Genomic DNA, 13,482 nt, shown 5'->3' with positions numbered 1-13,482 from the left:
CATATGACAAATTTCTTTCTAAGTCTCATTGTATAGGTTCTTGTAGTCCAAGACTAACATCTATAATTAGGGGGAGTATAAAATTAACACATGTTTATTAAATATTTTCCATTTATAAGACCTAACTTATCATTAAGAGTAGAATATGGTGAATATGACAGTGTCTCTTAATTCCCAAAGTTGACAGTCTAGTGGAAGATACATTAAGTAGTATGAAGAAGATTGAATGGAGAGCTGTGAATCAGTTGAAGTGGCGGAACTGTGGTTGTGGTACCGAGGTTATTGCTGATGATGGGTATCTGGAATGGCTGTATAGAAGAGATGACATTTGTGTAGAGCCTGACAAATGATGATCATGAACGGGATGGTTTCGGAAAATAACAGTACGGCAAAAGCATAGAAGTATGATGGCAGATATAAGGCATGCGATAAAGGGGTAGGGCTATATTGCCGAACCCTTTATTTTATAATACTAGGAACCTTCTGTGGTTTCAGAGTATCAGTGATTCATAAAGGGAGCAGTTATTGAGATATGAGATGAATTAAGATGGGACAGAAAATAGTCTGCAGACCAACTAGGAATTGCTGCAGAGGAAATTGTGGAGAAATTAAGATCAAAGGATAAACAGTTACAGTCAGGAGTAATAATTTCAAGAGATCTATTGTGAGTAGATCATAGTAATGTGAGTAGAGTTTATAATGACATATTATAACCTTGTTTTAGGATTTTATGTGCTCTCACCTCAAAATTGACAGTTACGTGATGCAATACATTTGTTAATTAGATAGGTTTAACCATTCCACAATGTATATAAAATTTAAAACAACATGTCATACACAATAAAACATATAAAGTTTTCTGTCAATTAAAACTTGAATTATGCCTGAGGATATATCTCAGTGGTAAAGCACTTACATAGCAAGAGCAAGGCCTTGGGTTCCATCCCTAGCCCTGCAAAAATGCAAAAACTGACAAAAAATAATGGGCTAGTGTAGAAAGGCAGACAATAAGTAGAAGAAAGAAGCAAAGAAAAATAGAAAACCCAGTGAAGAAGGCAAACTAGAAATGCAATACACGGGGGAGGAATATTGATGGAGTAAGTCCCAAAGAAGTGAAAAGATAGATTGGAGAAAAGTTTTACCTGTATAGATTGTCAAGTCTGAAATTTCATTGCTGTGTTGGAGACTTTCTGTGTTTCAACCAGTTTGCTCATATTCTTTTTTGCTCTTTCAAGTATTTATCACTCTTATGAAACCTATACAAACCTGTTCTCTCTTAATCTCAGGAAAGGAGGTTTTTTGTTTTTTTTTTTAATTTTCAAAAGAAACAGGAAACGTCAGGCAATAATACTCTAAAGTTCCAAATACCAGCATATATTGAAATTTTCATTTCTCCTTTTACTCCATTCACTAGACCAGAATTTACTACTTTCTTCAGCCTTAGGCCATCCCTTTATCTGAATCACATTACCTAGGGACCCTAACAAAGCAGATAAACTTGCTCACCCTTGCTTGTCAATTTCTGTCTCCTTAGCTGCTTTGAGTGAGTTTTCAAGAAGACAGCAGGGAGAAGAATGGAAACTGTATCTTCTTAGGATAATTTCAAACAGAGAAAAGAGAAAACTCAGGCCACACATTCTTATCTATTTTTCCCAAACTTACCATTAGATAAGTCATATCCCAGAGATGGGGAGAAAAGTAGGAGAGGAAAGTAAGCCAGTAGAATAACTCAGCTTCCTTTAACAGGAAAATAGTTTCAGGGGTATACAAGAAGCCTTATTTGGCTACTGTGCACAGCTCAAACTGTTGGATACCCGCCCCCCACACACACCTGTTCAAACCCTCTTAGGGCTTCCACATACCATATTTCTATAAGTTTCCTCTAACTTCTCTGACTATACCTTCTAGGCATCTTTCATTCATTTCTCCTCCTCCTTCTGTAGTCTTGCCTCAGCTGGAGTTTGGACCCTGTTCCGTTCTCCCTTTCATGACTTCAGTTGAAATTAATGGGCTATATATCCAACCCACATCTCTCTAAGAGATTCAAGAATTCAGAATTTGACTACGTCTGGACATCTTTCACTGAATTCATATCTACACCCTGAAAGCAACATGACCCAAACTAAACTGCCCTATCTGAAATTCTTTCATCCTTCCGTACACCCCATCTCTGTAGATGATGTACCTATAATCCAATCCAGAAAACTGACTGTCATCCTTGATGATATCTTTTTTCTCATGCTGCACTTCCAGGTCACTGACTCCCTTCACTTTGCCTTCGAAATACCTCTCAAATCCTTTTTATTTCTTTTTCTCTCTACTGCTATTACACACATTCAAGCCACCATAATCTTCCCAGTATCATTACAGATTTCTAAACTGTTCTTCTGTCTCCTCTGATATTTCCCCATTTCACAAACCATTCTTCACACTCTAGCCCAGGGATATTTATAAATTGGAAATTAAATCTTATAGTTTCTAAGCATGAATTGCTTTTTGGGCTATCATTGCTAGTAGGATGAAGCATATAGAACCCCATCTGGCATGACCCCATCCAATAGCCCCATTCTCATTTCTGGACATCTATTCTGAAGCCCCATTAAGCCTGTATGAATTATTCTAGCATCAAGAACCTTTTTGGTGATCTTTCTCATGCCTAGAGCATTCTCCCTACCAAACTGTACATTTCCACACACCTAAGAAGATTCATATTTCTGCATGAAAGATATTTGCTTGTCTCTGTTGTAGCCTCATAGCTCTGTGCAATTCCCCCATTATGGCCTTTACCACATTTTGATGTAACATGCCTGTCTATATTCCTTTCTATATATTGGCATCTTTAAGTTCTGTAAAAGCAGGAATCAATTTTCTCCTTTTCAATTTGCTGTCTACAATGCCTTATGTAGTATCTGGTAGATAAAGAGTATTTAATATTGTGGACTAGGTTGTCTAAATTTTCAAATAGTAGTAGGAAGGCATCTCTTAGCTACATATTTTCATAAGAAAATGGGTTATGGATGTTCTAGCACATTCTGAACATTAAAATATTCTTTTAAAACAATTTATGGTATAGTTTATTTGGCGAAATGAAGAGAGAGATCTCAAAATTTTAACATATATGGTCAAAATTTAAAAGGTCTTTCTGACTAATCCTAAATAATAATGTTACATTTTGCAGTGTACCAATATTCCAAGGTGAGTGAGAATTTCAAATAATAATATAAATGAATAACAATGGCTCAAGTGTCACAAACCTGGATGGAAATTCTCTTTTGTGTTCCAACCCTATTATTTTGTCATAGGATTTTATTTTAAACTCTAAGATAATCAAATTTATTATCTCTTATAACACAACATGCATATTGCAAGAGAGTAGCTGGATACTAATATCCATTTTATCTATTTCAAAGAGCTTTTGTGAAGACTTATTGACTATAAATACCTAGAATATATTATTATTACTAGGATTTCATTATGATTGCTCTTATAACAGGTTGGTTGCTTTATCACTTATATTTTTGCATAATACCCTTTCAAAAAACAATTTAATGCTCCCATATTTAATGCTCCCAATTATATAGAGTTCAACTAAGTGCTTTACTTTTATTATTTCATTTAGTCATTCCAACAATTCTGAATTAGATACCCTTATAGATCTCATTTTACAGATTAATAATATGATTAATGGAAAGTTAGAGCAGCTTTTTTCTAGGAAATACTAACCAAATTTTTGAGACCTCAAAATCTACATATTTAGCTACTCTTCTGTAGACGACAGTATTTTTAACTAGGTGTAAATGGTTCTATCATTGGATTCTCTAAGATTCATTTCTAAGAAGTATAGTGGCATAGAATTCTGGACATATGCATACTTGTTGGATAAGTGTCCTATGGCAAATTCTGAATGGCTTTGTATTGAAAGAGTGGAAGAAATTTCACTTGTACTGATTTATTCACATTTGATGTTGCCTATAAAGTAATCCTCACAACAAACTCATGACCTCAGGACCTTTGATTTCCTCTTACGGTTAAAAATACATGTCCTAGAGAATTTGTATAACATGCCCACAGTTAAACTGCTCAGGTAAACTGTTGCCAAATTTTCAAATAAGATTTTCTAACTGTACAGGCCAAACAAAATTAGACTATGAATATATACATAAACTTCTCTGTGTTTATGTGTATAAATTTAGTATACATTTCCATGGCAAGCCTTAGGTCACATCTACTGGATTTTCTTGTCCACCACTGCCTTTGGTGGTATTTAGATTTCCACTTTTTCAAATCCTAATGTTTTTGCACAGTTCTAATTGAAATACATATTAACATCTGTTCAAAATGCTCTCAGCTCTTGAACAAGCGTTGAATTCCTTTCAGACAGTTAACTAGGAAAAATTTACTTTTGTTCTTGACCCTTTTCTTATATTTTACTTTGAACAACATGTGTAGAAGAAACACTTAAAATGTTTTACATATTCTTGATTATTGTAAAGTTGAACACTTCATTCTGTAATAAGTTTTATATACTATAATGTAGGCTTTATCAAATAAATTTTACTTAATTTGGAAAACCATATCATCCTTTATTTTGGTGTGTAATGGATTGTTAGACTTTATTATGAAATTCTAGTTAAATAATTTGGTAATGAGTTCCAAATTTTTTTTTTTTACTTACTGTGGTCCAATGTGTCATTTCTAGATAAAAGTGGAAGTCCTATGAAGAATCGAGGCAGTTTTTTGCTTCCCAATTGGTACTCTACATTACTCTCTCCTGCTTTCAGTAAAACCGACACACATTAATACTAAATTAAACCATGTGGAATTTAAAAGAGAAAGCTTATTTGTTGATATGTGGCAAATATTTACTGTACTTCTCCAATCCAGTCCATGATGTCATCTACTTATTTTCTTTTTATTTAAAAGATAAGCTTTTTCAAGAAAGAAATTCATGACAAAAACCATGAATTTGTTGTTAGTCTTAAGTGGATCATCTGCTTTGGGAGTTTTCTCTAATGATCAAAAATGCAAGTTCTCACAACACCCTAATGGCCCAGTACTTTTCTCTAGGCCAAAATGTGTATCAAATAGTTACATTTATTAAGTGGCTTTGTACAAAAACTCAGAAGTAGTAGCTTATGTGCTCTCCAGCAGATGTGACAGTTATATCTAACTAAAGTGAAATATCTTCCAGCACCCTTATAAATTTGTTGTAACATTATAGGCAGCCTCTGTGCACAGTTGGGATCAATAGAACTAGGGGATTATCATTGCATTATCTAGGTAAATTCAAGGTTATATGTCTTTGAAAGTAGTGAGCACATATAAATATATGAATTTGGTATTATTTGAAATTAAATGCTCATATACTCCTTTCCTTAGATAGGAGTAATATGAAAATTTTCCTTTTTTATTGACTAGACTAAACCAACATAGTGTGAGGTTTCTAATGAGCCTGCTTTTATGAAATTTTTGACAAAAATACGATGAAATCATTCTAGATATTTGAAAATTTCCCTATCCAGAAAAATAATATCGTTTTAATGAAATGCTTGATTTGCAGAACAAATAGTTCTGAATTTGAAGCCAATATTTTGTTTCCATAATTCTTTGACCTGAGGTTTAGTTTTGTCTAATATGGAAAACCAAAGAGTTGTCGAGACATTTTTCTTAAGGAATTATAAGTGAAAAGTTCCACTCTGGGGAATGTTTTCATATACCATTATGGGAAAAAGTAAATGGAACTGCTTTTAATATTAAAAATTATAATTGTAAAAAACATTTTGAGTAATTGAAATAAGCATATTTTGTTATGTATTTTAAAATATAGTAATTTGGGTCAATTTTTTTAAGATCATAGAATACTCTATAAAATGGATTTTAATTTGTCTACATACAAATAGAAATAATTGGCAATATTTTACTCTATAGTCAAGTAGTCATTTTTATAAACAAGTGTGATTTGATTCTTAGGAATGGAAAAATTAACTGAACATTTGAACATGGAGGAAAGTGAAACACCAAATAAAGCAGATGATGGATCTTTGGGCAATGAGGAAAAAATTGAACAGTTCTTTTCTGCTAAAGAAGGATCTGTGACACATAACTTCTATCAGAAGGTTGTAAATGCAGCTCAGACGTGGTTCAGTCTCTTTGGCTGGCCTGAAGGGCCCCATTTACTTTCCATTCCAGAGACTATAAGAAGGTGACAGTTACATGTTTTTTTTTTTCTTTCTAAATTCCTTCCTACGCATCTTATTTTAAAATATAATCTATATATTTGGGATCATTTTAAGTGAAACACAATGTTAAATAATTTATTATAAATTGATTATAAGACTATTAAGAAGAGTAAAAAGATACAAATATCAGGTTTTTAGTTAACGTGCGCTTTTAAATTTCTTCTAAACCTCTTATAATATTAGGGAAGCACTGAAAATTTCTGGCCCTCAGTTTCTGAATCTGTGAAATGAGAAAGGGTTAACCATGAGTAGAAAAAATGCTTTTAAATTTGAAAAGTTTAAATCTACACATTGCAATATAAATAAGCTATCAGTTCCAGATCCAGTGTATAGTCAGTTAGAAAGATGGTGTTAATAGTAAACACAGGGGACTCACTTTTCTTTGATCCTTTCTCCTCCTTGGCAATGTACATTCCTCCCTTCTTTCAAATCTTCTTTTATTACTCAATTTATTGAAACCAAGTAAACTGTATTGGTTGTATCACATCACTTCTTTTTGTCATTAAAAGAGAAATTTAGGCACTCGCCTTATTCTAATGTTGCTGGTGTAGTGGGTGGGATCTCAGAGCTTTGCCCTCTCCTTTGTCAGCATTACATTATCTTGTAGGCACCACGGGGGAGTACAGTTAGAATTTTTGAGTCTGCTTCTATGAAGTTATTTTTGACAAAAAATACGATGAAGTAATTCTATATGTTCGAAAATTTCCCTAACTAAAAAAAGAGTATTGTTTTATTGTAATGCTTGATTTGGAGAAAAAACCCTTCTCAATTTGAAGCCAATATTTTGTTTTTATAATTCTTTGAGCAGAAGTTTAATTTTGTCTTATATGCAAATTCATATGGACTAAAGTTAAAATTTTTCTCTTTATTTGAGGACAAGCTATGTTAAAGGAAGTCCGTAGTTTTCTGATATGTTATCTGTTTTAGGTTCTTAATAGCACAATTTCAACTTAATTGATTGAGTTAACTAAGTTATTCTGTGTCCATGATATGAGAAAATTAATTCAACAGAACTATTGAAAATTTCCAAGTTTGACCATAACATCATCTGGCTCCAGGGAATTTTTTAGAGGAGTTAGTGTATTATATAACTTTTCAGTTTCCTGCTTTGGTATTTGTTGTAGTGAACATTTTATGTACTTCGAGTTAAAATTAAATTCATTAACACTTAATGATTTATATTCATTTTGAGAGAAGTCATTAGGTGAGCATTTGAAACTTATGATTCAATAGTTGTGACTAATCTTCCTTTTTAATTGCCCTGAAAGGAATTATAGTCTCCTTATTTATAATTGTAATTATATATATTTTAAGTATCAGTCATTTACTTTTTTCATATTGAAAATAAATTATTGCTTCAATTATATGCTACTATGTTTCCTAGGTCATATAATGCTGTAATTCATTTTATAAAAATTTAATTATATGCCTAATTATTTTTAAATGTAAAACTTCATCTCTTTCTTACCCCTTAATGACATCCCAGAATTTTTGCTACTAAATATCCTCATTTGTGTTGCTTTTGCAGGTCTCTGAATTTTAGTTTTGATTTTTTTATGTTATTTTCTCTTATATTGATTGATAATTTGTTGTTATTATTTATATGAACTATTATTTACTTGTCAGTTCACATTAATTGTAGGTCATTTACTTATGTTATTTTGTTATTTGTCATAAATAACACAGAGATGAATGCAGGTGCTCAGAAATGGTAGCAGACACTTATGGATATTAAACAAAAAGTTTCTCAGAAGTGGGATCATGGGACCAAATAACACAAATCTTTCCAAACCTCTTTAAGTGGTGGTTTTCTATTAAATCTATATGTTAACCCCACTAATAAGGCACACTGGCAGTCTGTTTTTTTTCTCTTTTTTCTGATAAAGTCGAGTGCTGGTACAGTTGTAAAATCTTTACTATTTTGATAAACAAGAAACAGCCCACATTATTAGGTACTGCCCGGAAAAGACACCTGTGGATGAGCAGGAATTCCTATCAAGCCCTGAGAGGGAAAGATGCCCACAACCAAAAAATGAAACTGAGTGGGCTACTGAGAAGTATCACTATAAGTGGGCTTCTCTGGGATATGTGTCCTTACATATCGTCCACATCTGGTTGGAGCTCCCGAGAAGTTCCGCATATGGAATCATGGGAATTATTTGGTGCTGTCTTGGGATCTTGTAATTAACAAGACCCATTTATTTCCCTAGCCAGCTTTGCCACACCCTACCTCCTATCTCACTCCCTCAACATCACCTGTACTACTCTTATCATCTGAAATCATCATGTTTCTGATGATATGTCTAATGGCATATTTGGGAATAAAATGTTCATTCTTTCTATCCTCTAGATTTTTTGCTATTGTATTTTTGCAATTTTTTGAATTAAATTCTGAACATAGGGATCTTTTTCATCATTCAGTGGGGCCTGTCATATTGAAAACTAATCATGTAATAATTATTCTCTTTCTACTAATTGTCTCTCTATTTTTGCTTTTATCTCTTTCTCAATCTATTAGAAGTGTATTAGAACTTTTGAGTTCGTGGCTGGGGATTTAGCTCAGTGGTTCTGGTGCTTGCTGCGCATGCACAAGGTCCCAAGTTCAATCCCCGGTACCAAAAAAAAAAAAACTTATTAGAACTGCTGAATTAATACTTTGTATCCCTCTCAATTATGTTTTATACTTTTCACCTTTTTGTCTTTTACTGTCTTATTGTTCTCCTTCATTTCCTTTTCTATCTTTCTATTAAATTTTACTTAGCATTTATAATTTTATTTTTCAAGAATTCTTTAATTTCCTTTCTTTCTACTTTATCTCTTATATAGTCTTTCCCCTTCCCACTCTCTCCTGTCTTTCTGCTTTCCATTTTCTTTAATAATACTATTCTGTTTTTGTGTTACAGATGCATGTTTTCTCAAATATCTCTTATATTACAAGATTTTTAATAATTTTTATCTCTCCTTGAATTATTTCATCACTTCTAAATTCTTTTTATTTTTAATTTGATTATTTTTTCTAGGTAATTATTTCCTTAAATACTGCTTATCTTTAGTTATCATTTATTCATATATGTGAAAGAAAGCCTTAATTTTATATATAAAAAGATGGGAAAACAAACTTTATATTTCCGGCATCAGAGAAAACATACTAAACATTATAATCTTCTCACTTCAATTTTGGTGAATTATGGGATTCAATATTTTCTCCAAATACAACTGAGACTATCTGTATACAGTGGAGCACAGAATCATTTAAATTATACTGGGAATCACACTTTAACTGAGAAGATAATTGTAGTATATATTCGTATTATCTCAAGATTTTACTATAAAATGTATGTACCTCCCTGCAGCTGCCATGCATCAATACTACATCCTAGAATGCCTTTCAGGAAGCTTATGGGGCAGAGTTCAAATTGTTTCAAAGCTAACTATTCCATCCGATTATCTTTCATTCAGTATTGTGTAGAGAATCTCATAAAAATCAAATTCACCATTCAAATTTTTGTTTTTCACAATGAGTGAACCCAACATGAGTGAAATATGTTCTCTATGCATTCCATTTTCTCCTCTGCAAAATGAAGATACTAATACATAACTTGTAATATTTAAAGGGTGTAATACCTTTAGGTAATATTGGAACAGAACTTAAAATCCAGGATTTGTTCGGTAAATTTTAGATGTTGTTAACAAATCTGATTAGAATTATTTTAACAGTATTATATGTTTTTTATTTCATTAATCATTTTACCTAACACTTTTTTATTTTTTGGTACCAGGGATCGAACTCAGGACCTTGTGCTTGTGAGGCAGGTGGTAGAACCACTGAGCTAAATCCCAGGCCCCCAACACTTTCTTTTGAAGTAGAGAATCAGTTTAGTCAGTTTAGTCACCATCGAGTACTTATTCAAATTATACTTTATTAATATTTTCATCTTTCATTGAAGGGTTCCCCCAAGCTTGATATAACAATTTACTAATTCTAATCATTTTGTCAAGATATATATATATATATATATATATATATGAGGAAGGGAGGGGAGGGGAGGGAAGGGATAGGAAGGGTAAGGTAAGGTAGGGGAGGGGAGTGGAGAGGAGGGATGGGGAGAAGACTTGCATGATATATTTCTTTGCAGCATTGAGTTCCTGGCAAGCTCATTGCCAAATTTAATAATATAAAAATAAAATATCACCTTCATTTCTGGGCATTCTGCCCATTCATACTGCCAACAGTGTCCAACAAATTCACAGAAACTTGCCTTTAGATTCAAAATAAGTCTTAAAATGAAAGTGATTGTATATTTGATTAAGTATTGAGTTTTGAGTTCTTTTCACTTCCGCATGTAAAAGTAATAAAATATTTTTATTTTCAAAATAGTTTCCTTTCTTAAACATTTTACTGTTAGATTACTAGTGATAGTGGTAAATGATGTGTGACTTATTCACCAAGAAAGATAGATAATAATTACTCTGAGCTTTTTTTGTTTGCTTGTTTTTGAGACAGGATCTCACTGTTAATTCAAGCTGGCCTTGAGCTCACTATCCAGCCCAGGCTGGCCTGGAACTCACAGCAATCCTCCTGCCTCAACCTTCCGAGTGCTGGGATTACAGGCATGTGCCACCACACCCAGCTTACTCTGAAGTTTTTGCATCATTACATTTTCAATTTCCAAAGCTGGTGAATTCTTTTAATGGGCAAAAAGGCTAATATCATTTAATATCTTAAATAAAAGGAGAAACCAATTATCAAGGTTTTACTTATTAAAATCTACATTTATGGGATATACATATAAATAAACATTAAAATGAAGAAAACGTTTTACATCATAATTGGTTTCTCAATGGGGAAATAAGTTATATGACTAATATTATTGCCTTTTACATTAACAAATCTTTGGGCACTAATTTTAACTTGTGCATTTCAGTTAATATCTACATGCTAAAGCATCTTTTAAGGCTCAGGCTATTTCCTCTTAGGTTTTAAAATCATGAAATAAAACACACATGGACAGAAGCTCACATGCCAAATATAGCACCTGAATTTATTCGTAGAGAAAGTCCCTGTGTGAGCATCACATTGTCAACACCCTAATAAACCCCTTGTGACCCTTGCAACACTACCAAATCTATCTTGGTTTTAGGATTTGTTTGACTTTTTAAAATGTTATTGCCATGTGACATATAGACAGTATTGTCATTATGTTAATACACTTATGTAGCCACCATTTAGGTTAAGAAATAAAACAAAAAATAGTATCCCTGAAACACACCCACCTCCTGTGTAACTTTCCATCTTCCAAAAGGACAATCATTTACAACCTCATAGATTAGTTTGGGCTGGTTTTGAACTGTATATAGAAAGAATCAAAAGAGTTTGCATTTCTCTGTGTCTGGATCTTTTTGATCAATATGATGTTCATGTTACTAATAGACATATGTTCCTGTAGATGATTATTTTTAATGTTGTACACTAGCTTTTTGTGTGAGCATACTACAATTTTTTTCCATTCTCCTGCTGAAAGATTTGTATGGTTCCCAAATTTTTCTAAGATGAATAATGGTGCTATTAAAATTTTAGGATTTGTTTTGATGTGTATCCCTAATATACATATGTGTAAGAATAAAACTGCTGAATCATAAGATATAAATATGATCAGCATTAGGAGCTATTTCCAAACATTTTTCAAAGTATGTTGTTAATTTTCAGTTACACAAGCAGAATGCAAACTTTCCAGTTCTCTACATCCTCAGAAGTATATAATATTGTCAGTCTTTTCAATTACAGTTCTTCTAGTGAGTTACCTTCAAAATGGCATTTTGGTGTTTTTGATTTTAAGAGAAGTTTTACAAGTTCTTGTTCATTTGGATATGCTGCATCATAAAGTGTTCATGTGATTTTCCTCATTTAAAAAAATCACATTCTCTTTGTGCCTTTTTTGTTAGAAGTAGTGTGCTTTGGGCTCTGTTAGTTTTAATTATTACAAATATATTCTTAATTTTAGTATAATCTAACTTATGAATATTTATCTTTTTATCTTCTTACCCTTGGACATGAAAATACACTCTCTTGTTATTTCTAAAAACTGTGTTGTTTGTAGTTTACATTTGATATTGGATCCTCTTGGAATCTACTTTAGTGTATGATGTGAGAAAAAAGTCAAGATGGATTTTATTTTTTCAATACCAATTGACTCAATACCTCTTATGGTATTTATCCAGATAGCTCAATACCATGGTGTTTATCCAATTGACTCAATACCGTTTATGGGAAAGATCATTCTTCTGATTCCCTCTGCATTCCACAATGACTCTTTTCACAAAAATCAAATATTCATGTATTTGAGAATCTATGTGATTTAATGCTTTGTTGAATTTGTATACTCTTGCATCAACCCCTAATGTCTTAAGTTCTATTGTCTTATAGTTGTTGATATTTACTATTGTAAGAGCTCAGAGTTCATTGTTTTTCTTGAGAATTATTTATCCATTTGTTAGTATCACTTATAAATTTCCACTGGGGAAAATTATAAAAACAAAATTCTGGTACTTTGTGATTGAACTTTGACTTTGATCAATTTAGGAAAAAATGACATCTTTACAATATTATTGTAGTTAAAAAACAGCATTTATTTAGATATAAGTTTACCTTAGTAATGATTAATAGTTTTCTGTGTAGAATTCTTGTATATAATTTTCTCAGAATTGTGCCTGAGTGATATTTTTGAAGTTATCATACTGGTATTTAAAATTTTTATTTTTTATACTTTTCTATATGGTATAATTAAATAAAATTAATTAACTTATGTTAATATTTATGGAACTATTTTGTTAAGGAAGTTTAATAATTCTAATATTTTATTTGTAGTTTATTTTGTATTTTCAAAAATACATAATCTGTAAATAATGACTTTTCCCCCTTTCCAATCCTTAATGTCTTCGTTTTTTTTTTCCTAATTACACTTGCTAAGATTTCTAGATCAATATTGAATAGTATGCATCTTGTTAATCCCATTTTTATCGAAAAATCCTATCAACATTTTACCTTTAGGTAATAGTTTCGCTTTATGCTTCTTATAGAAACCTTTACCACGCTAGGAAGTTTATTTGTATTATCTCTAGCAGTGTTGTGCTTTTATAATGAACAGATATTTAATTTTTAACAATAACTTTTCTTCGAACTTTGACTTTATCTACAATGCATATGTATGCCATATATTGTTTTTATTCTATCCATGACATTTTT

The 13,482-nt window shown here is 31.9% G+C and overlaps 1 protein-coding gene across 17 annotated transcripts in view; it reads left to right on the top strand.

Moving 5' to 3' along the window:
- The window catches only part of Cfap47 (cilia and flagella associated protein 47), a 512,210-nt gene that overhangs the window by 128,247 nt on the left and 370,481 nt on the right, over window positions 1-13,482 (top strand). For all 17 annotated transcript variants that reach the window (XR_015442441.1, XR_015442442.1, XR_015442443.1 and 14 more), the window contains one exon: window positions 5,971-6,202. Coding sequence is in view for 14 of the 17 variants with exons in the window: in XM_087189881.1 (XP_087046007.1) it covers window positions 5,971-6,202 (232 nt within the window). In the remaining 3 variants the exon portion in view is untranslated. The remainder of the gene's footprint in view (window positions 1-5,970; window positions 6,203-13,482) is intronic.

This window comes from Heterocephalus glaber, unplaced genomic scaffold (assembly GCF_053883595.1).
Source record: "Heterocephalus glaber isolate CG9 unplaced genomic scaffold, H.glaber_assembly_v1.0 deba00001547, whole genome shotgun sequence".
NCBI lineage: Eukaryota > Metazoa > Chordata > Mammalia > Rodentia > Bathyergidae > Heterocephalus > Heterocephalus glaber.
The sequence above is the reverse complement of the archived record's forward strand: the minus strand, read 5'-3'. Positions and strand labels throughout refer to the sequence as shown.